Below are 25,596 nucleotides of genomic sequence, written 5' to 3'. Positions count from 1 at the left end.
GTGGAAAGGCTCTCCAGATCACCTTTCAGGCTGAGAATGGTGCCTATTGGAGTAGGACACATGTTACGGGATGCAGGGAAGAGCATTTTGGGATTGTACAAGACTTTTTATAGGATGACTAGAGGAGGAATCAAAGGCAGGGAAAGGGAGGGATCAAGGAGGTTTGGGAGGAGTAAGCATGGGAAAATAGAGAGGTAAGCTGATAAAAGGAGCCAGTCTGGCCAGTACATTTGGCTGTCCATGTCCTGCGCTTGATCACCACAGTCTCTCCTGTCTTCACCTTAGACTCCATTTCTAACTATTTTCCTGGGTGAATGGACTCTGTATATGTGTGCATGTGTATGTATGGAGTTCTAAGGACCATCAACTGGAGGATGGACCACAAGTCACAGAGGCCCATGTGTGCCAGCAACTGGACTGAATGTGACTGCTAGTGAGTACTGAGCCACACCAGCCAGTGAGCAGAAGAAGTCACCTGGCAGCCACCTATCAATACAGAAGTAAGCCTGGGCTGGATAGGTGAGTCTCTGAATGAGAGAATTGGACGAGTTAGATACTGAAGGGGCCAGAAGGTCCAGGTCAACTACTGGTTGGGCCATAAAGTCTGCGGGTCTGTGGAGAGACCCATTTGTGTGTGTCTGCATTTCTGTGCATGAGGAAATTGGAGGCAAGAAGATCCAAGAGCCAGCTGCAAAATGAACTATGTCTAGGCCATTTTCTGGAGGGATCCATGTTGTAAAGATGTATAATTTCCCACTAACAGACCTTCATCTTGATCAGCCAGAGTGGGAAACAGGATGAGGCCATTGGTGCTGTTTGTGTTTGCATCAGTGCTGAGCGTTTCTCTCTGTGTTGGTTTGTGTGTACTGAACACCCCAGTTTTGTGCGTGTGCTGCTGCATGAGGCTGTGCACCTTCATACTGGTTGGACACAGCGGCATGAAGCTGAAGCAGATTCATCAGCCCTGAACAGTACAACATTAAGGTGTTGATTAACAATCAAAAGGTATTTCTTTATGATAATGTGCAGTGAGCCCTCAAACTACTTGCAGCAGTCACTGGAGACTTCAGACGTATCTAGGGATGCAAAAAGGCATTTGGCAAAGTCTTAGAAGAAGAATGGCTGTTAACTGCAAAGGCGTGAACTTCAGCTCAGGGTATCAGGACTGCAAGTTGCTAAAGCCTACAACAGCATTTATGGAAAGCATCACTCATGCCCTGTTACGATACACTTATCCAGCCATCAGCTGTTGACACTAAGGGAGAGTGGAGATTGGGCTTTTGATCTATGGTGGTCAAGCTTATGTTGAAACTTATGACATAATGAATACTTAGTTCTTGCTACTCTTACAAGGATGAAGCTAGCATTCTGTAAAATGAATTATGTAACGATTAGGAAAGGCATGTAATTAAGTCTGATTTATAACACAGGGCTGATACTTGAAGTGTGCGGCAGCTCTCCAGAAGCTGTCTAGTGCTCTCAGTTCCTAAACATTTTTAAAAAGGTACTCTATGCACCATAATGATAAATCTCTTCATCCACAGAGCTAAACCAAACACACAGTGTTTTGCCTTGAACCATGTAAACAGAACTGAGTTGCATAGCTTTGGTGGTATTTTTGACCTCACTCATCTTTCAGGCTAGAAAGTCAAGATGCAAACGTTATCTGGTAATAACAAATTGCACCACATGACATCACTACAGAAACGTGGCAATCCCTTTAGTTTATTATAATGAAAAACACTCTAAAATGAAAGGTCTCTACCCATATGCAACCCTCAGCATTTAAAGCCTCTGAAATAAACTATAAATAAGTACCTTAATGGCTAGGATATCAACACTGTCTCAAGAAAACAGTGAGGGTTCACACTGAACTAGGAGAAGGTAGCAGTGTTTCTCCATATGAAGACAAAGATACATCACTAGAATAGAGAAAATCAGAAGTGGACCTCAAAGATTTACTATTTATTGTGAAATGTCTAGCTAGGTAAGAGTACCATAGTTGTCAGTTATCTAATGGTCTGCAACCATCACAACGTCTCAGGCAAGGCACCAGACATCAGTTTCCAGATCTGAGTGTGACTAGGAAACAAATTTTCATGCAAGTTTTAAAGACTTTTTTTTTTTAATACATTAGATGATAGTATATACTTAAAGCAATCGTATTATCCTTGCTGGCTGTCAAATGATTTTGGAAAACCTAGCTGGCTTTCTAGTAATGTGGCTAACCATAAAGGAGATGTGCAAGTGTTATTTTTAAAACATGATCTGTGTTAAGGATAGAAAAGTTACATATTAATTTAAAAAACACTGAGCAACTTTGAGTGTGTGATGAGTGCTAAGTACAATAAGTAGGAATTATTACTACCACATTTGGAAGTCCCTGATGATAGGAGTTATGTAGGCAAAACTTCATGAAATACACTTAATGAAGTAAATTTAATAAAGTACACTTCATGAAGTACATCTCAGGATTGCAAGAAGAAGCTGTTCTAGGTGATGAGAGAGGGTTAAGAAAACCTATACTTTGGAAACTAACTTAGGAATTTTCCAAAACCTTGGGATTCACTGCCATGCTCTAAATACTACTATCTTTAATATTTAATACTAATAAATATATTAGATCGTATGTAATACTTAATATGCAAAATAAGATATTTGCAAGACAGCTGAATTCACCTAGAGACCCTAATATGTTCCAGCTCCAGAAACAACTTAAAGTGAATATTGGCAAGTGTTTCCAAAAATTAAGCCGATGTTGCTTAACTAGTACATGAGAACAATTAATTCAGCGTAAGTTTTTAAAACAAGTATTTCAAGTGCTAAGTTTAAGGACATCCTCAGAGCAGTTTTCAGTAACAACATCAACAACAAAAAAAGTGCATCTCTCCATGCTTCTAAGTCCATATTGCATATCTTGTTTTACTGATCACAAGGACTTCTGCTGTCTGCTCTGTGTTTATTATGCTAACAGGTGCCAACACTTCCATTTAATCCAATCTGGAATGTCTGCTCTATCTTGCTGTGCCTTCCTGTGTCTATGTATGGTAAGCTAAGTATGCCTAGCTCTAAGACGCCTACAGTTATACAGCTTTGGCTCCTCCATGTACAAGCAGTATCTTCTAATTTAGCTTCTCTGAGTATTTAACAGAGGGCACTGAAATTGATTAAGGCTTTCTGTATACCCAAATGGCTGCTACACATTTAAATGCATCAAACCTGCTAAATAAATTTGCTATTACTATCTAACAGGAAGAGATTATTTGCTAAGGGTACTTGGATATTTTTGATGACATATATACAAACAACATTGTCCCTACACCCACCCCACCCAGGAAGAGGGTTGCCTAACACAGCAGTGCATCAAAGCAGCATAGGGGTAGCAAGGCTCTGACCAACACATGAATCCCGCAGAACAGTTTAAATACTGCATGTTTTCTTAGTTACTTGGAGGGCACAGCTTTAGGAACAGCTAATGTCATCTGCATAATAAAAACTGCAGTTACACTTGCCTGTCAAGGAGGACTTTATTAAGGCAGTAAGAAATCAAAGATTTCCAGTACAGGTACCTGATGGACGAAAAGGGGCAGACAAGGAAAGACAAGAGGAACTGGGACTTTTTAGCGCCAGTCTTGATTTTCTGGTAGAAAGGGATTTTATAGTCTACTGACAGCTGTAACCATAAAAATTTGTGCTATGAGACAGTTCTTGTTCAGCATAAACACTGTAAACAGATATGCCCATCCTTAGTGACAAAATGGGTTTTAAGTATCTCAGTAAACTAGTTGCTCCCTTTTAAGTCCTTAATTTTAAAAAAACACCCAAGAAACTATCTTATGTCATACTCTGTTGTGTCACATTGTAATCCCAAAGTTGAAAACAAGAGAGGATGCCAACAATTCTAGGCTGAGACTTTCTATATTTTTACCTTAGTAGCCTTGTGCTTTTCTCAAAACAGTTCATGGAAAACTGCTGGTGATTTATGCAGATTTGACATACCCCGGTAATCCAAATAACAATCAAAAATTAGCATACACTGACACTCTCACGACATGAGTAACCCATAATAAAAGCTGCAGGTTATATACACAATACATGCAGAACAGGATACTGTTAGTCATGTAAGTATTACTCAGTGATAATTAAATAATTTGCTGTAGCTATATTCAGGGGTTTTTAAGAGGGTAAGGTGGGCAGCCTGATTCTGATAAACATTTTTAATCAAACAAGTCAATTACATTTGAATACACTCCTTTGGAAGCTCCCAAAACTCTCTTCCAAATATGTTTTCCATTAATTGTCCATATTTCCCACAGCACTCCACCCCACTCATATCCTTCCTGACTTGTGTTACTTAAAAATAACCTTGAATCAAGAAAGAACATCAGGAAATATAAATGGAAATGGCAGCTGATCAACCCCTAATAAAAGGTACATGGTATTAAAGCAGATCAGGCACCTGGTCCCACTTGATATATTTAGAAGAGTCTAAACTCTGAAGTTACTTAGTTTAAATAATCCACTCCAGTGAAATTATATCAGATATACCCACAGCAAAGGAGAGACGCTTATTTCTATGCTTTTGATGTAAGAATCACCACTCGTGCATTTTTATAGAAGTAAGCAGAGTAGGAATAAACCCTTACAATGCTTAACATTGCTCAGGGGTGTTCCAGTTTTATACATTATGCAGCTTCACTACCAGACAGGTATTCCCCAAACACATCTCGAGGGGTGAAGATTAAAAAAAAAGAAAAAGCCACCTGAATAAACAGTACAGAGAAGTAGACAATAAGGTGAAACTCAGGAAGAAAAAGGGTAACAAAGTGATACACACTAGAGCCAACACTAGCCCTTCTGACAGTTTCTTGAGTATACTAAAGCTTAACAACCACTTTCCCCTCTTTCCTTCTGTCTCTATAATAAATACAGACTGAAGAAGATCCAAAGTTATGTTACATTTCCCAGGGCAGCACAACTAAGTATTTTGTAAATATTGTTATTGCTCAGCACAAGGAGAAAACAAGAGCAGAAAAATGCTGAATTATGGATATATTCCAAGTACCTCAAGAGAAGGAAAAAAGGCTTCAGCTTTAGTTAGCAACAGTTATATCACATTCTGCTCATTAGCACAAAAAGTTTAAAGTTAAGTTTATTCTAGTTGCACAATTTTTTTCCTGCTACATTTTAAACATTTGCCAAACCAGAATGACTACTTCAAATTTAAATCAGATGGGAAATGATTGAAAAGAAAATAACCTCTCTCACTCCCCCAGAAAACAGAAGAGAACTAAAGTAGAAAACACATGCCACATACACACTGCACTCATGCCACATACACACTGCGCTAATACATGCAAAAAGAAAAAGCAGCACATCACAAGCTCAAAAAGCCAGAAAGAATTTTCACCTTTTTACTTTTCAGAAAATTGTTAGAAATTCTGAATTCAGATTTTTATTGTGGTTTCCAGTAACACATCTGCTAAGATGCTGAGACAATAGTGAATTTCTTCCAGAGAAAGAAAAGTAAGATTGATCACTGTAGAGCAACTTAAAAAAATGTCCTGGCATATACATTTCTCTTCACCCCGTGATTTTACTTCCTGACAACAAGCAGACAGGAAAACGTAAGAAAGTGAAGTGGGAAGCCTTGCAATTTTATGTTACAAAAGAATTTCCTACTATTTGGGCCTACAGTTCTGTCTTAGAACTAAATCTCCTCAGTGAAGGTTCGACATCACCTTTTACTTGTCCTCTGGTTGTTCAGCCAGCCAGTTCAGCCTGGTTGTTCAGCCAGTTTTCAACCCACATCACTGTCCCCTTATCTAACCCATACTTTGTCAGCTGTCTATGATGATGATGTTACAGGAGACAGAATCAAAGACTTTAGTAAAGTTGAGATAAACAACCCCCACTGCTCTCCCCTCATCCACTAAGTCAGTCGTCTCATTGTAGAACACTATCAGGTTGGTCAAGTGTGATTTCCCCTTTGTAAATCCATGCTGACCACTCCCTATCACCTTATCCTCATGTGTGTGGAAATGCTTGCCAGGAGGATTTTCTTCATCACCTTCCCAAGGACTAAGCTTAGACTGACTGGCCTGTACGTCCCTGCATCTTCCTTTTTGCCCTCCTTGAAGACATGAGTGATATCTGCTCTCTTCCAGTCTTCAGGAACTTCTCCCAGTCACCATGGCCATTCTATGGCCTTCAAGTCTACGACACGAGGTTCACTCAAGCAAAAAGTTCAGATACCACTGGACTGCATTAAGACATTATTAAAGACTACAGATTGATTCAAAGTCAGAGAGACTTGTGTTCCTGAGTCACTCAAGAATTTAGAAAATCTTGAATTTTTAAATTAAACTGGAGTAATTTATAGGAAAAAAATCTATTTTTACTGCATGTAACTGCCGAACAGAGACATTATAGTAAGGAGGCAAAGTCCAAACATCTAAACATATTAGGAAAGATGAAAAAACACAATTCAAAAATATGACATGCCTTGGATGCTGCATGTTTTTGCTGTTCTTACCTAACAAATCTCATGTTCTACGACAGAGGTCAAAAAGTAACATTAGAGAATAAAACTCAGAATGGCTTTCAAAATTACTTGGAATTGCTCTGTGACCTTTGCAAAGCAAATCATTAGAGCTCCTTCTGAACATTCTGCTTATTCTACAAGCCATTTAGAGCAGACCCAGCTTGTTACACTTGTCATATAGTCAATTCATTAGGTCTCCATCCGAGGCCTTACACACTCCCTACATCCTAGAAATCTAGTACCTGACCCATAAAATTCAGCTTATAACAATCTGGCAATAGCAAGACCAAGTAGCCAAGACATGAGTTAAAGAAAGGGGCTGAATCACAAAGTGGACTGTGGTAGCAAGGGTGTCCACTATGGGAAACCATCCTGTGAGCATGAGACAGGTTAGAAGCCATGTAAAGGCAAACACCCAAGGACTCCCAGTGAGATTACAAACACTACACCTGTACTCTCTCAGGTATAATCCACACCTTGCAGTGCACTCTGCAACAGCTCTTTGGGGCTCACACCACAGTGCTTTCTTCCAAGCTTGTTGCATGGAAGCTGAGTAAAGTACATGAACTCTTCTGCTTTTTCAAGTAACCTCCTGTACAACACACCACTGTCAGAATGAGAAGACTTGGTTGCTTACACTTCTTCACCCACCTTGAAAACAACAGTAGAAAATCAGGATCTCTCAGCAGACCAAGAAATAAACTGTTGTTGCCCTGGAAGCTACTGAAGCAGTTGCACAAGTAGGACACAATGCCTTTGAGAAGCCATGAGAAAGGACACAAGTGATGAAGTAAGTCTTACACAGAGAGGAGCACAAAAGACTAAGCAAACTCATACAATGTTCCCAGCACTGCGCACACAAAGCAACTCAGAAGCACTGCATTAGTATTTGTGGGGCAGAAACCAGACCAGGAAGACAAAACAAAACAAGCAGTTTGAAATTTACACAAGTCAAAGCAAACACAAAAGGGAAAGAGGAAGACACAAGAAAGATACAGCAAAATGTCTGTACAACCCTATAGTATTAGCCTACCAACGAATTTCAGTGATTACAAAAACCCTAAGTCTTGACAGAGAATCATAGAATCATAGAATCATTAAGGTTGGGAAAGACCTCGGAGATCATCCAGTCCAACTGTTAATCTAACTGCCAGGTCCACCTCTAAACCATGTCCCTAAGCACCACATCCACATGTTTTTTGAACGCTTCCAGGGACTGTGATTGCACCACTTCCCTGGGCAGCCTGTTCCAATGCCTAACCACTCTCTCCGTGAAGAAATTTTCCCTAATATCTAACCTAAATCTCCCCTGGCACTACTTGAGCCCATTTTCTCTTGTCCTGTTGCTTGCCACCTGGGAGAAGAGACCGACCCCCACCTCGCTACAACCTCCTTTCAGGTAGTTGTAGAGAGCAATAAGGTCTCCCCTCAGCCTCCTCCAGGGTAAACAACCCCAGCTCCCTCAGCCACTCCTCATCAGACATGTGCTCCAGACCCTTCACCAACTTCGTTGCCCTTCTTTGGACACGCTCCAGCACCTCAATGTCCTTCTGGTAGTGAGGGGCCCAAAACTGAACACAGTATTTGAGGTGCGGCCTCACCAGTGACGAGTACAGGGGCACTATCACCTCCCTGGTCCTGCTGGCCACACTATTCCTGATACAAGCCAGGATGCCATTGGCCTTCTTGGCCACCTGAGCACACTGCTGGCTCATGTTCAGCCGGCTGTCAACCAGCACCCCCAGGTCCTTTTCCACCAGGCAGCTCTCCAGCCACTCCTCCCCAAGCCTGTAGCATTGTGTGGGCTTGTTGTGACCGAAGTGCAGGACCCAGCACTTAGCCTTGTTGAACCGCATGCAGTTGGCCTCAGCCCATCGATCCAGCCTGTCCAGGTCCCTCTGTATGGCCTTTCTACCCTCCAGCAGATCAACACTCCCACCCAACTTGGTGTCATCTGCAGACTTACTGAGGGTGCGCTCGACCCGCTCATCAATATCATTGATAAAGACATTGAACAGAGCCAGCCCCAACACTGAGCCCTGGGGAACACCACTCGTGACTGGTCACCAACTGGATTTGACTACATTCGCCACCACTCTTGGGGCTCAGCCATTTGGCCAGTTTTTTACCTAGTGAAAGTGCACTTATCAAGCCATGAGCAGTCAGTTTCTCCAGGAGAATGCTGTGGAAGACAGTGTCAAAGGCTTTACTGAAGTCCAGGTAGACAACACCCTGCTGGCATAAGAGGACCTGCTATAATTACAAATAACTTATTCACAAAAAAAAAAAAAAAAAAAAAAAAAAAAAAAAAAAAGAGAGAAAGAAACTCTTTCCAATTTCAGTGAAGTGCATCAAAACTGAACTGCCTGAAGCAAGAGGTTGTACAACTGAGGTCAACGGGAGTAGCAAGAGCATTTTGCCTGGAAGGACAAATCTGCAAGGTGTACCCAACAGATCTCAGTGGCAGAGGGAAATAAAGTCATGAATTACAAGAGTAATACCCCAGCTCTAGGATTAGGCACTTCTCAGGTATGACCATGTGCTTTTCCTGTATGCAGAAACAGGCACATGATACCTTATGACTAACGCAGTAACCACTTCTGTGTTCACCCATTAAGCCGCAGATGAACACCCTAAAATACTGCAAGGATAAACAAATATCCCCATGCAGATGGTGTTACTCATATGCTAGCATATGGGAAGCACTATTAGACCTGGTTTACTACTGCAGAAGTAAGGCAGTCAAGAAACTGATTCACCAGGAGGCCACAGGGAGGGAGTGGCTCACGAAGCAAGTGCACCCAGGACGTACATAACCCAAATAACCATCCTTCTACTCTGTATCACCTAGCTTAAGAACACACATAACACACACACACATTGAGATGTCTTCAGAAAAGTAAAAATAAAATAAAAAATCAAAGTGGTATCTGAAGAAAGTCAATGAACTTCAAGAAAACCTACTTAAAATCAGAGCTGGGAAGATGATACTTGCTTTTTTTTGCCTTTTTTTTTTTCCTCCTCTATGAAAGGTAAATCTATTTATTTATTTCACATGGAACCACTTGGCATTACTCTGAATTGTCAAGTACATCCAAGCGGCTGCCTTTACTTCATTCACTTCACTGGCATGCAGCCAAGTTATCTGCTGCTAAGCTACAAGAATGCAGTACAGCATTCAGGGAAGAGTATCTCTCTCTAAAGCATTTTAATATTAGTATACATGGTGCAGACATGACTTCTCTGTAGGTCTGCAGCAATTTTCATACTGCTGATGACAGAGCTCTCTCAGGTCACTGCACATTTTGGACTGTATAACACTGGACACCAGCTAGCTAGGCTTTCCCTCAGGCCACCAAGTAATGCACTTATGAAACCTGCACCTGCAGTAGGCAGCAAAATTATGAGAAAAACCCTACTGTAGGGCCTGCAAGCTTACACACATTACAATAACAAATCTGCACCAAATGACGCTGTTCATGACATCATTCAGGTGCTTCCTTAGAATTGACGCATTTAATTTCACAACAGCCTCTGAGGTAAGAAGGAATTACTGCAAATATGGCCAGCACAAAAACCAACAGTTTCAGATGCAACTCAATTTGGATGCCAGATCTGAAAAACCATTGGCCTTTGGTATTCAAAAGGCACTTTTATTTGTTTCAACCACTACTTTCACAGACATCATTTCTACCTTTGCGTGCCTAGCTCTTGTGCCAAGCCAGGTTCCCAAAAGAAGGAATGATTAATTACTGTAAAACACCTCAGGGACGTGAGTTGTGCAATTTTTCACAGAGATCCTAGACAAAAGACAGAATCCAGTCCCCACAGGTGGTGTTCTGATTTTACCATGAAATCATGTTTCTCTTCCTGCTGTCTCATGCCTCATGTACTACAAATGCTCAGAGAAGGATGAGGGAAAAACAGAAAAGCCCTATAGAAAATGACCCCATTCAGGATATTAATCGCAATTCTTCTTTTGAATACCTTATGAGAAAGGAGTCCCAGGAAAGAAACAGATCTCCTGAAACTGCAGAGCACATCAAAACACAGAAGAGTGACTGCTGGGCTGCTCAAGAAGCCTTAGCTCTGTCCTCCTCTGACTGCTGTGTGCTCGATCCTGCATCCCTACAGCCTGTTCATATTCTCTGCGCACACAACTCCTTGGACTTCACAGAGAAGCAAAAGAGACAGAAAACATGCAGAAACATGCACTAATACTTGTAAGGAGCAGCTGCAGGACCAGAGAGTCCGCTCCAGCCCTCGGATCTTACACTGAGCTGGCACTGTGACAGCAGTAACTGGCTCCTATCTTGCTGTGGGATAACCACGAGAGGGAGAAGACATATATCGCTCCAGCAGGCATTACACTTTGCGTCTGCTGTCACAAAAATACAGACATTCCTGGATTGTGGAAGTCTGGAAGATTCCAGAGTCTAAAAGCACCAATTCATCTGGATCTTATCCCCATCACTGTTCCTCAGCTCATCTGGTGTTCGCTTCAGTCGTCATATACTTCTTGGGGCAAGAAAGCTACAACCAAAAGACCTCACTGTTGTAAAACCAACAAATATACCCGTCAAATTACCCATATAAGGCTGAGTACCATCCCAGGAGCCCCCATTTGCCTGATGTTCCTGGTCAAGCCCTAAGAATAGGTAAAAATACTGAAGATATCAAATGCAATAGAAGTATTATCACCTCAGTCCATTTAGTACTGTTCTTCCCTTCATCAGTACACACAAATATCTGCATGACTAGTGATCATATTGCACAGATATCAGTGTTGGATTCCTCCACTTTTCTGTCAGTTTTTCTTCCATCTTTCTCTTAAGAGAGCTTTGCAGGTGGCCCATAATTTTTAAGTTCTCCCCAACAGATTTATTAGGGAGAAGCATTTTTAGTATTTCTCTAAAATTGTTCTCTGAGTGCCAAATGGAAGAGAATATGACTAGTGCAAAAGAAGGCTGCAATTTTCTTGTCATGTATGAGCATCCATGAATGCATGGGGTCAAAAATAAATTCCTGATTTCATTCTGGAGGACATCAGAGCGACTCTGTCAAAGTCATTGAACGCGATCTCCACAATTCCAGAGAAGAATATACAAACTTTGGCATTTGCTGAAAAAGGAGAAACAACTTCTGTAAAGGAGAGGAAGTGAACAGAAAGCAGAAAGAAAAAGAACCAGTAGTCACCTGCAATCATCCTAAACTTCCACTATGTGAGGATCCAGCATATAGCTAAAACATCAAACAGAGAACAGCAATAACATAGTGTGTTTTAGGATTCAGTATGGAAGATTTCAGAACTCTGTCTACAGCCATGAACACTCAAATCTCACAGCTGGCTGGGTGAAAAATCAACAGATGTTCCCCATGACAGCAGCAGAACACATTATCTGAGGTGCCCAGGACACAGGTATCTGTATGTGAGCCAGATGTGTGAGTTCAACAGCCAACTGAGATTTAGTCACTACAGTCAGTGGAGCCTGTTCAGTTTAACAAATGTAGACACCTAACTTAGGATGGGATGACTAGGTCTCTAGACTTCACTGACTGTACTGGCTAGGACTCCGCTGTCTGCAACAGGATCTAGCTCATGTGGGCCACCTAAAGTTGCATGAGCAGCGTCCTACCCTACATTCCACTACTGCAAGTATATAGACTTTTACAGAGAGTTTATAGTTTATTCAAAGAATGCTAAATAGAGGCACAACATTTAAAAAAAAAAAAAAAAACCAAAAACAATATAATGAGGTTGCTGAGTTCAAAAATTGCAAAGGACACACTGTAGTGCAATGGAAATCTTGCAGTAATTTAGGAACTTGAATGACACTAGGTCAAAGCTGCAGAACAATGAAGCAACAGATAACTTCCATTACTCAGCCATTATACCACAGTCAAAAACTCAAAAGGCAAAAATGGACAAAAGTCACTGTTCAACAGTGCCATGAGGAGAAAGGGGAGAACTGTAAGAGGGAGACAGAATATAATCCCAGATTCTTTTCAATAGTTACAGCATTAATTCTTAAAACACAATCCATTTTTTTCAAAAGAAGTAGTGGAACTGATTAGAGCTGCCACAACAAAATGCTTCCACTGTAAAAAAGTGGAAGTAAAATCACTTATGACAATATAGCTCAGTTCAGAATTGGCAGTTTATAAACACTTCCTAATAAAACTCAGTTAGTTCTGAACTCATGGAAAATAGAATAGAGATATTGAAATGGCTGGATTAAATTGGGGAAGCCTCTGCTTCTATATATACTGATTCTGTACCTCAAACAGAAAACCTTATGGAATTGGTAAGTCAAAAAAAAACATTGGAAGCTAGATTGTAAGCATATGTTCCTAGATATCTAGTGCAGAGGCACAGTGTTAAAAAAAAAACCTGTCCCTCAAGCAATCTTCAGCATCAGTAACGGCTGGTAGACGGAAAAAACTGGAAAGAGGTACTATGTGGAATCTCATTTTCCTTAAAGTATATGAACAGGGGATGACACTATTTTTCTGAACTGCTGTGGCTGATCAACAATCAAGCAGAAAGCAAACATCAACACTGTTTTCAGTCCAGACAGAATCTACCCACACCCACCCCCCCCCAGCAGATCTATGAAAGAGTACCTAAATTTGGCCAGTCCATTACCACTTCAGGAAGCACGAAGTGAGAACGCTTAGAACATTCACGCTGAAAAACGGCTTCATGTTGCCTCAGAGTCCGCGGCAGCCATGATACCAAATTTGCTTTGAAGCAGCAGATCTAGACAAGTGTGCTACTGCTAGCAGCAAAAACCTGTTGCTAAGAATGGCCAAAAGCAGTGGACTGGTATTTTCAGGCCTCACTATCTTCACCAGCTGCATGAGGTCTATGTTAATGATTTACTGCACTGAAGGGGTTCTTTTTGGTGTGAATCTGCTCCTCTACATGTGGAAGTCCCACAGTGGGACACCATGTAGAGTGCCCTGCTTGCAATGTGGGCAGAGGGTCCTGCAGCTATCAGCTCTCCACAGATGCATTATGCACTACCAACTGGGTTGGACCGTTGTGGCTCAAGATGCCATATGGACATGCACACCAGGAACCATAATAGGCTGCACCAAAATGTGCCCTGTCCCTTCCCTCTTTGCACAAACTACTCAGTAATGCAGACATATTACAAGTGGCAAAACAAGACTGGTAATTATAATATCTGTGGCCAAATAGAGCAACCGTGACAGCTTTTATTGTACACGCAGATTCTTAGGATGAAAAATCCTCAGCAAGTGGATCAAAAAAATGCTGCTATATTACTAATGATGACACTGTAATACATAATATATGAATATATAAAGAGTGTTACAACATTGCCATATTACTACAGAAATGGAAGAAGCTCTGCCTGGATCTTCTATTTAGGTACACAGTGAGAAATTAAAATGGGTAGCATGTGACCAGAAAACAGGATACATGCCTTACAGGTCTTCTTAGATGGTGATGAAGAACAAAAAAAACCACATCTATTGTTTTGAAAGTTAAATAAAGGCAAATTGAGATAAATGGAGTATAACTATTCAGTAGATCAGGGACTGACTTGCTATTTTTGTGCTCAGAATTTTTTTTGTTTTCTACAAATTTCCTCTTACAGTTGAAGAACTAAACAGATCAAGCAAAAACGATGCAACTCTGCCAACAAAGGATACAAAATGAAAAACGTAGTAGCATTGACTGTAAGACTGGTGGAAGAATGAAATTCGTGTTAGACTGTTATGATACTTTTTTTTAAATGTAATTTGAGTATTCACATTATCGGTGTGAGCTACACTGCTGTATGTAGGTTCTGGTCACTTTGCACAGCCTTCGTGCGACGTTTAAGGTTGAAAAGGTGGAACACATGATTCTTACATGGTAAGCGTTTGTGTGACATTTTTGGTCTTTATGCTTTGGGATGCGTTTCTAATTTAGTTCTAACCTGCTTCCAATCTTTCGCTCGCTGACATTTCACCTGCTAGCTAGAAGGATTTCCCAGCAACTCCACAAATAAGACTTTGCCAAATGTCATTTGTCTTGGGATCTAATTATTTTTCCAGTAACTTAATTAAGGAGTATGCACTTCTGTTAAAGTATACTGTAATACTTCAGGATCTTACAGATACCTCACAGGGAAACGTTCAGGACTTCACCCTGTGGTTTCTCTTCAATAATACTTGACTTCACCAAAATCCAGTCTTACTACCATCACTCTCAATGTTGTTTTAATTACTCTTTAGTCCAAGATATTCAGGCAGTGTCTATTGCCCTCAAGTGTGACAGGCACTTAAGAACAGAAAACAATGGATCAGTCTCCAGTTCCTGACCAAAGTCAATTGACGTGGATTAAGGCGGCCAAAGGTTTAATATTAAACTATTCAATGGCATCAATATTCTCCAAGTTACATCTGTGTGGATATAACTAACCTATCAAGAAGAAGGCATTTCAAAAATAAACTATTTCTACCTGTAATTCACTTTTCAGCTGGGTACATTCCCAACTTTGGCATAGTTACAAACAGCCCATTTTGTAACACTACCGCAAAAACATACATTTTCAAGAGTTAGAATGAAATGCTTAAATTTTGGCAAAATAGCAATAAATATGACCATGAGATTTGCTGTTCTTCATCCCCAAAACATGCTCATTACTAAGCAAGCAGGTAAACACAAAACATTTATCAAATACCAAGTTCAGTCCCTGGAGAGATCACAAGGTTTATACTTTTCTATTTATTTACCGCTTGTTGCCTGAGGCCAGAAAGCACACTGTAAATTCACTTTACAGTTCTGCACGAAGAGCCAGAGGCAACCACTTCAATGCAGCTTGCCTTAAGCGCAGTGTCAGTGACTCGTTTTTCATTTACTCCTTATATCAAAACAGTCTGAACCAATCCATTTGTTGAATGTGCCCACAAACTGTATCATTTCATGACAGTGACCAAATGATGGTGGGGGGACAGGGATTTCCTAGGAAAGTAAACAACAGCTAGTTACCCCAAAGTTGTCTTCATAGAAGAACCGTTTAGAGACTCTCACAAGAAGGTCTTACAAAAACACTAACATTTTAAAACTTTCCCACTGGCCATCTTTTTTAATTAACTTTAATTAACTCCTTCTGTTGAAGGTAGTCCATCAAAAAAAAAAAAGGTTTGGAGGGAAAAAAAAATCCAACAATTTTTTTCTTCTCAGATATTGAGAAGACAAATTCACCTATTATTTTTTAAATGCTGCGGAAAATTTCTAAAACATGGGCATCTCTGGTGGACCTTTGCACTGGAACATCCCAGGGAGTTACTTGCCCACATGCAAGCAGTAAGATTTATGGACAATACTACACCTGAAGGTAGCAAGCTATCTTGCCAGAAATATAGTATGACTCCTCAGCCATCTACTACATATAACAGACATAGGATGCTGAAAAACACGGGGGGGGGGGGGGGGGGGGGATCGCCCAGTGAAGATATTAACTTTTAATTCATTATATCTTCAGAAAAAAATCACCTTTAAGCACTGTTGCTAGGTTTTATATACACTAAATTAGCAGAGAGGTACAGCAAAAGCTGTTGGTGGCATATGCCTGCTTTATCACTTCAAGGAATGTATGTAACATAGAGAGGTTTCAAACACTACAAAATCACCATGTCCTTTATAAAAGAAATACAGAGCTACAGTAAGCAGAAAAAATTCGAATAATTGGATTCTGTTAATCTGTGGGGACATGGACTTAATACTGCATTTAATTTTGCTAAGTGGGAGGAAGATTATTGCAGGCAAGATACAAAGAATAGTCTCTGCTCAAATCGTGTAACATTTACAAGCTTAAATACACTAAGACAGTTATTAATAACTATATCAGAACATTTCCATGTATTCAGTCCACAGTTATGAAAGAAACTAAACATATAGGCCTCCTCCCAATGCAGACAATAATAGTAATAATAATATTTACATTCCTCTATTCACTTGCTTCCAATAGTCCTTTAAAAAAATATCTGTGAACTTGCTGGATAACAAGTGCCAGTCTCCTATGAAACACTGCAGAAAGCATAATTTTTAGGCATTTTACTTTACTTTTGAAAGAGACTAGCCACCCACTGAGACAAAGCCATTCTCTTTCCAGAGTTTTTGAAACAAAAGCTGAAATTCATTCTCATCAAGTCTGTCTTTGCCACAGTGGAGGACTTGTTGGGAGCTGCACTTGTTTACAGCCTACGGTTCCTGTGGGAAGAAGCAGTTTAACTAATATCAGAACTTAAGCTTTTCACATTTAGTATTTTCATGTCCTAATTTGCTGTTTTGAAACCCAGCTTCTTCCACATTGTAGTTCTTTCAATAAATATGTCTTTTTTTCTGAAATGTGAAATCACAGTGGATAGCAACACCTGTTTGGCATTTACAAAAACTCTTCTAAAATCTGAGGGAGATTAAAACACTTTTCTTTAAAAATAAAACTCCCCCTACTAATCATTTAATATCTGCAACATACTCGATTTGATCCCATATTCCCAGAATATGAACTGCTTCATGCATTATGCAGTTTGTGAATATTAAGAAAAGTACTGTACTTTTAAAAGAATTTGCTGTGAACCAAATATCCTTCTGAAAGAAAAAAATATACTAATACCTTAATGGAAAAGACCAAAAAAGCGCATGCTGTCATTGCAGGTTTTTTTTGAAGCTCTTAATCCTTTAATATTACAGCAAATCTTATGAAGGTTATTTAGCATCTTCCACAACACAGTGGTATAGTTCCTGTAATACTTTAATGTCCCCTCATGATGGACTGGTGGAAGGGCATAACAGCACCAGTAGTGGTTAAATGCGAAATCATTCAGCTGCTGGGCTTGTTGTGAGATAGGCACCTAAACACATCTGTTGACCAAAATAGAGTCTCCTGTATGGGGAAGTACGGCTCCGACACTCTCCCCACTGAACTCTGACAGTCAACTTCTCAGCACAGTTCTTACCTGGCATACGACTTGACAAGCAATCCTCAAACAACTCAAACTAAAATTAAAAGGATCTGCAAACTAAGGAAAACAAAATCTATTTGTTCTGCATGCATTTTCCATAATCTTCAGTTACGTAACTTAAAGAAAATGCATTGCTTTTTCACATATCCATGCAAAGAATGTTGACGAAGCTCTCGCATGATTAATTCTTCTTCCTCTCCACCATTTGTGTAAATCTGTAGCACATATCACTCTAATGTCTAAATTACCTAGGTAAATAAAACCCAAACTAAAAGAGATTATTTTTTAAATTCTCTCTCTTCTGGAGAAGACAGATCTGATTCTTCATAGAGTTTCTAATTTTTCTCATTCCATTAATACATTTGTGTGGTTAAATCAAAGCAAATTAAATCTAGGCAGTATCTTTACACTGCCAGTAGCTAACATGTACAACACTGAGTTTTCATTATCATCTGATTAAAATAACTTTGTCTTCCTCTGTTAATAAGCTGAAGGTTCGCAGTTTATTACTTCATACCTGTAAGAACATAGCATATTTTCTGAAGAAAAAGGGCTGCTTAATTTTCAAATATTTCTCTTTTCTTGTGATTGATCACTTTTAGTCACTGAGGGAGTTTCCTGTACACCTTAGCAAAGGGTTGTGTCCATATGAATATCAAAACAAGGGTGCACTTTAATGAGTAAACATCTGTAAAAACTACTAATACTCAAAAGCTCTATTCTGCATCAAGCAAAAGACAACTAAGAAAAAGATATTTTCTGATGGTCTGCCTTGAAAATTTAAACTAGGATCCCATGAAAAAAAACCTGAAGTGTTCTTCTGCCTCTTTAATAGCAGTCTGCTATTGTTAAAAACATGAACATAGCTGATGTTTAAAGCACAGCAAAATTCAGCTTTGTCCCTTGTAATTATTTTGTCTCTGCACCACTAAATGTAATTACAAACAACTCAGACATTCATCACTATAAAAGCACAACTTAAGATTCCCAGAGAACAGATACAGAAAGGCATTGTTTTCACACAGTTCTCTTAGTCTAGCTGTAGTTTAACAACACTACCGATAAACAAGAGTACTAAGCCAACGTAAAGCAGACGGGGAAATAATCATGTTTAATTTCATCTAGGGAATCCTCCAGTATTTCATTTATGAATGCTTACAAAAACATGCCTCAAAGCAACAAGCAAGAACGTGACAGACAAATATGACATAACTGCAACCATCCCAACTTCCCAAAGTTCACTTGCTTAACTATGTACCATCTCAAAGGCTGCTTAAGCACACAAGTATTTATTGTAAATGGGCAAAAAAGCACAAACACAAGACAAGGTTCCGAGCTCTCCTCGCACAGTTATCCCACTAGCACAGCACGCAGATGTGCCGGCTCTCAGGAGCTGACTTTGGTCTGTGTCCCTTTCTCGCAATCAGCAGGAAACGCCCGCAGCCACCTCGAAACCACCCTCCTTACAGTTACCCAAACTTTTCCAAACCAGTTTGACACCTGTTTGGTTTCTCCTATTCAGGGAGAAAGACAGTAGGGCATGACAGGTGCAGATTCAAACAAATTTTACCCAGGCAGCAAATAAGATCAAGAATTTACATGAGGCAATAGGAGGCGTGTGGTTAAGGTACCTGATCTCTACCTGCGCCGAACAACTATAGTGCCCTTTTCTTTGCGGTTATGTAATACGCAGATAGTATTTAACCACTTGATGTTTGACACATGCACATCAAAGTGATCAGCTTTCTGGGGGGAGAATTTGGCAGTTCACGCATTATGAACCGTCACCCTTCACGGGAATGAATCCCACCAAATCCTTCAGCATTCTTTGCCCAGTGAAAGCCATGCAAGATCTGGCTTGAGCATTGCACCACCATTTCTATCTCAAGTGCGATCGGCTTCGCAACACCTGCCTGGCAGAGAACCCGCCAACTTCTGCTGAATGGCGCAGGCTGTAAATCAGGGCACACACTCACTCTCGCCTCCCAGCCACCGGCCCGGCTCTCAGAGGGGCTCCCAAGGGAGAGCTGAGAGCGTGTTACCACTCACACCATCGCTCGGAGAGGCAGCACCCCACAGCTGCCCAGGGACGGGCTCAGTGACTCCTCAGAGTCCCCCTGTGCTCTTTTGGTACTTTGGCCCCTCGCACCCTCTATGTGCTGAGTTTGGTCGGAAACATGTAGCTGTATCGCGTAAGTGCCGGCATCAAGATGACTAAACACCTAGTTTGTGAGACGCTACTCTCCGGGCACCCTGCTGACACAACGCGTGCAGACGCTGGGGGGGAAAGAAGAGGGAGGAAGGAAGAGTCATTAGACGGGATGGGAAAGCCGCTGGCCTTGCTGCTGCTCTTCCGAGCGCACCGGGAGCAGCACGGAGGTGCCGGCCGGGGGCTGGGGCCTGGGGGCCGGTCACCGCCGCCCTCCCGGGGGATGCGCGGGGAGGCGGCCCGAGGGCCCCGAGGGTCCGGAGGGCCGGGGCTCCGGCAGCGCCTCGCTCTCCCCGTGCACGGCCCGGGCAGCCGGGGCCCTCCCTGCCTGCCCTCCCGGGCTCCTGCCTCCCTCCCTCCCTCCCTCCCTGCCGCCCCGCAGCCGAGCCCGGGGGATCGGGGCGGCCGTCGGGCTGCCCTCGGCGCGGCCGTACCTGCTTGTCCAGGGCAGCATCCTTGGCGCTGCCGGCGGCGCAGCCCTTGGGAGCCGGCACCCTCTCGCAGTTACAACCCTCCAGCATGTACATGCCGGCGGGCCGGGCGCTTTGCTCGCCTTCGAAGTAAAAAAGCAGGTTTTGGTAAAGGGCGAACCACTTTTCGTGCCAGCGGTTGGTCTCCGCCGTCTTCTTGCTCAGGTAGCCCCGCTTGATGCCTTCCTTGCGGGCCACCAGCGCCAGGTACAGGGCGTGCCCCTCGTTGTACCGCACGCTCTTCTGCATGGTGGCCGGCAGCTGGCGGCCGGGTCGGGGCAGCCTCCGCGGGCGCTCAGCGCCCCGGTACCGGCTGCGCCGCTCCCGGGCCGCGCTTCATGGTCGCGGGCAGGCACCGGCGGGTGCACCCGCCCCGAGCTCCGCCCGTCCCCCGGGGGCGGCTGCCGCTAAACCCACCGCGGCATCGGCATCGGCGTCGGCTTCGGCATCCCCCCCCGTCCCTCCTCCTCCTCCTCCGCCCCGCCTCGCCTCCCTGCGCCGGCGCCCCGCGGGGGCAGAGCGGGCGGCGGCGGCGGCGAGCTGCACCCCGGGCCGCCCCGGCGTGACGCGGCGGGGGGATCAGCCGTAATCCGCTTTGGAGACCGATTTAAGGAGCAAAGTCGCCGCCGCAGCGCTCCGGTCCCTCCCTCCGACCGGGGGCGGGGGGGCAGCGCGGGGCCCCGGGGATGGGGGGGTGGGGGGTGGGGGAGGTGGGATGGGGCACCTGCGGGCAGCGGTGGGTTTGGGGTGGAGGGGACGGGGCGCTGGGTGGTTTGGTGCTTGCCGTTGGTTTCTCGATAGTTTTCGGCTTTTCGGTGCTTGGAGTGAGAATCTTGGAAAGCGGCAGGGCTGGGTGAGCGCGGCGGCGAGAGTCGGGTAACTTCGTTGTCGAGCTGCGTGGCGCGTTCAAGCAAAAAGCAAGAAGCGAAACCCAAGTGAAACACCAGAACGCCGTTACTTTTAACCCGATATTGACATTGATTAAAGGCAAGGAGCGGGAGGCGAGCGCTGCAGGAGGTCTCACCCCGGGGAACTGCATCCCCGCACCCTCCTGGGCATCCGTGCTGCGAGCCAGCAACCCGGCGAGGGCTGCGGGAGCCCGGCGAGGGCTGCGGGAGCCCGGCGAGGGCTGCGGGAGCCCGCGGAGCGCCGGGGCTCGCTTGCTGCTGGCAGGGACGATGTACGGATCCCAGGGCAACGCCGCGCTGGCCGCGCCGCAGAGACGGCGGCCGGGGCAGCCCCCGGGGCGTGGGGAGCGCTGAGAGAAGAGGGTGGGCTCGTCACCTCCCGAAAAGCAGGTCTGTGCTTGGAGAGGAGTTGCTTGGGCTTATTTTTACACCGAGTTTAGCAAGGCTGGCAGCGGGCGCGGTTTTGTTTCTGCAGTCAGGACAGCGGAATGAGGCACGAGCTAGACGTTAATTGTAAAAAATAAGCTCTGGCAAAGGAGCTGGTATCAAGAATTGTTTTACATAAAACATAAGCAATATGGAAATTTCTACCAACTAGAGGACCCTGCACCTTTAATTTACCAAATTATTTAAACTTCATTTTAAGGTTCTTTCACGAAAAGGCATTTGAAGCTCTTTCATTTAAAAAACATATTTTGCATATGTAGCTTTCTGTCTCTTTTGCTTTACCGAGTCTTATGAGTAAGAAAGAAAATTGATTCTCTTACTGTCTGAACAAAAATGTGAAAATTACAATACTCAGTATGCTGTATAATGCACAGAACGAGTTAGAAAATATTCCCTGTGTGATCTGGCAGCGATTATGATTTTGAGTGTTATTTATGGGAACTGTGGACCCATGTGGAGTTTTAAGGCTCTCATTCTGTGAACAGAGAAGTTTGTATTAGAAGAAACAAACAGATGCACTAATCCTGATGGAACTGAGTGGTTTCCCTTGTGGCTTTGCTTCATGCAGTTTGAGCTTAACACATAACGTCTAGGGAAGTCCAGGTTTTGGACAGGGACTGAAGATCATTTGGATGATTTGCATGTATGAAATAACTCATACTCATGCACCTCGATGACTGGGTTCTTACCTGCTTCTTACAATACATCTTTAATTCAGTTTCACTCAGCTAGTGCTATCGAAGTCAGTATCAATTCAATGTGTGAAATTTCATGGGATACCGTATCTCTTGATGTAGGTTAATGGCAAGGCAGTAAAACTAAGGGAAAGAAGCAGACTGCAACTCAAAAGAGTTTTCAGATACTTGACACTAAGCGAATAGTTAGGGCTTTCCAAAACAAACACATCGTATATCATGACCAAATGCTATAGTAAGAACCCATCTTTGCCAAGATAAGGTTGCGAGTTTTTGTCCCAACTTACGTAATTTGTACATCAATAAAGCTCTTGTGTAAATCAGAAATTATTACGCACCATCTATTCTACCACAACACCTGGACGTACAGTAAAAAGAAATGACAGGAGTTAAATTTTAACTACAAAATAAAGAAAGAGAGGGTTTCCTTTTACTACATCATTTTCTCCTAGACACGCAGGCATTTTTCCTAAGCTGAAAATGTTGAATATGTCATTGCATAGCAATCCATAGAATTATGAGGCATCTAATGTTCCTGTTCACTACAGTGGATGCTGATTGTGTAACCGTCAGTTTGTCGTGAATTCCTGTACTTTATCGTTCAAAGTATGATTTAGTTCTCTCAATTATATTTTCTTTATTACTTGATCATTCTTATAAAAGTGCAACCTAGTTTTTATTGCTTTAAATATCTACTACATATCTGTATCTATATACTATCTAATACATCTAAATGCATGTAAGTATGATTTTTCTTTTAATTTCTTCATTACCCACAATAAAGAAGGGGTTGTTTGTGGTTTTTAAAAAAGAAATTCTAGGCCAAATTCGTATATATGAACATAATCAAGTTATATGTGCAAACAGATGTAAAGGAATCTGTTGATGTAATTTATGCCATAGGGCTCTGAAGAAAAGAACATACAGATAAGCATGCTATTGTACTTTATTTTATATCTTCCTTAACTGAGCCTTCCTTTTTTCTGTGTTTTCATTCCAGAGGATTCATTTATAAAACCACATTCCCAAGAGTTGTGTCATTATAGGCCCCAAGGAGCTTTCTGTAAAACTATGGTGGAAAGTTGTGGTCACATATCAGCTGAGATAATTTAACACATTTAGCCTACATTTACCTTGAAATTTCCACTGGGAACTAATTCATTGCATGTTGTTCAAAGCTGTCATAAATAACAAAATACATAGCATCGTATGAGAGTGCAATTGTTGATTCTGATACCCAGAAGTGACCATGAGAGCTTAGGGCGCAAGTCAGTGAGTTGTCACTCTTCTGAGTGACAGGTGACAGGAAAATCTATTTCAGAAAGTATGTAAAATTTAGGCCACTATTCTGAAAAACACCTTGGAAAAAATGCTATTAATGTAATGGTAATAAAAATTGATTAAAGCAATGGAAAAGTGTTGTTATGCTATTGTTTTTATGTCTGGGTTTGTATGTATTTGCTTTATGTTGTTATACATTTGGAATGCTTATTTGTCACTAAATTGGCATAGTAAATTGTTATTTACCTTTTCATGTCAAGGTAATGTATCAAATACAAAATAATTGTGTAAAGCTGTTGAACAGCTGCTACAATATCTTACGGAGAAGAGACTAGGTTTCACTAAGAATATATCTACATATCTCCTCTCATAATATTGTCTGAAAAGTAGAACTGAATGAATATCTTCTTTGTAGTTCTACTTACACAGTTTTGCTGACAGAATGGTTTACCCTTTACCCCCTAAGGCACAGAGCGTGATTTGGCTATTTGAAAGGTATTTATAATATTCAGCTAAGGTTTAGTTATCTGATAAAGCAGGAAAATTTTCAAACACATTATATTATACATCACTGGTGTAGTAAGTGCTGAATATCGTGAAAATAATGGGATATTCTCAAGTGTATGGAAATGTCATTTACTTTTTATCATACTCCTTTTAAATGACTACAAACAATTTTGTGCTTGCTTAACCTAGCTTTTGATGTCATTTGAGAAGATTTACTTTTCCTATTTTATCTAGACTTTTTTGCAGGAAAATGTCTTGGCTAAACAATTTTAAATCATTGTGTATACCAGGTCATGGTAGTGCATTCTTTGTCGTTACTTATTTTTTTAGCAACTGAAAGCAAATGCTGGGGTCAGTCCCAGTCCTTTTGTGGAAGGACTACACATACCTCTCCGTCCTATGAGAATGGTGGTGGAACAAGTGTTCAGTAGATTCCCTACTTCAGGAATTCCAGGCCAATCCCTCCCAGGTCTTCCACACTTCAGCAGTGAGGATAATTTCACAGCGGCTCTACGGAAAGTGTGAGTAGCTCCTCTGATGCCACTTTCACGTCTTTCCAAGGAAGAGCATTTGCACTTATTTTAAGAAAAAAGAGCATGGAAGTTCGGTGTGTAGCAGAGACATCTCGTTACAACATACAGAAGTGCCATCTAGGTATTTTGCAGCTCCGCACGCACTGATTCACATGATTTGAAAGCTCTGAGGAAACAATTTTTACTGCCATGCTGAAGGGTAACAAAGGGACCACTTCTTTCAGTGGGAGATTTCAGCAGAAGGCAGGTAACTGCACATCATTTACCTATTATGCAGGTGAGGATATTATCATCATGGCTTAATGCCTTAGCTTCTTTGTGCTAAATGCTGCATAAACACAAGAAAAGGATCCATGCCAGGAACAACTTAGTCTAAGCATAAGATCAGATCGCTAGAGTCAGTCAAAAGGAGATGTACAAGGACTAGTAAATGCACTGCTTGTTATGATAGGCAGCATCCTCGGTACACGACTAGCATATTTGTTGGTGAGATTTTGGGAGAAGAACAGCAAAAGAAGGTTTTAGAGGACCTTTTGAAAGAAACAGTTTGGCGTGTCTGTAGAGGCCATTGGGGAGTTCTTGCCTGTGGTCAGGGACAGCATGGAAAACTATGAAGGATGATTGAAAAAAATGAAAAAAAAAATGCATAGCAGAAGCTGTCTCAGTCAGGCTGGAGAAAATCAAAAGCAGGAAAAAAAAAAGCAAGAGAAAAGCTGGAATCGAGGGACTCAATTAAATTGAAGAAATAGCACTATTTAGGCAGGAGGCAAACGCAAGTGGGTTGTGGAAGAGTTCAGCCTGGTTGGCAGACTGATGATAATGAGAGCACGGTAGGTAAAGAGGAGAGGAAGCCAGTGTAAGTAAGCGAGGGCTAAGAATGGCTGGGGAATTGGAGAACCCAGCCTGAGGATCCTAACTGCGAGGAACAGATGCAGGAGTTACCAGGAGGTGGTGATGGAGAGAGAGTTGTGGAGAAGACAAAGTTGGGAGCGACAGAGCATGAGGGTCGTGGCTGCTGG

General features: G+C 42.1%; 1 protein-coding gene across 3 annotated transcripts in view; it reads right to left on the bottom strand.

Moving 5' to 3' along the window:
* RASGRF2 (Ras protein specific guanine nucleotide releasing factor 2) overlaps nt 1-20,633 on the bottom strand; it is a 143,099-nt gene extending 122,466 nt beyond the window's left edge. For all 3 annotated transcript variants that reach the window (XM_087761549.1, XM_087761552.1, XM_087761551.1), the window contains exon 1: nt 20,171-20,633. In XM_087761549.1, coding sequence (XP_087617675.1) covers nt 20,171-20,455 — 285 coding nt within the window. In that variant the 5' untranslated portion in view covers nt 20,456-20,633. The remainder of the gene's footprint in view (nt 1-20,170) is intronic.
* Between the last annotated feature and the right edge of the window lie 4,963 nt (nt 20,634-25,596).

This window comes from Nipponia nippon, unplaced genomic scaffold, assembly GCF_047370975.1.
Source record: "Nipponia nippon isolate SJK-2023a ecotype South Korea unplaced genomic scaffold, ASM4737097v1 scaffold_24, whole genome shotgun sequence".
Lineage (NCBI taxonomy): Eukaryota > Metazoa > Chordata > Aves > Pelecaniformes > Threskiornithidae > Nipponia > Nipponia nippon.
Note: the sequence above shows the minus strand (reverse complement) of the source record. Positions and strands in the feature narration are given on the sequence as shown.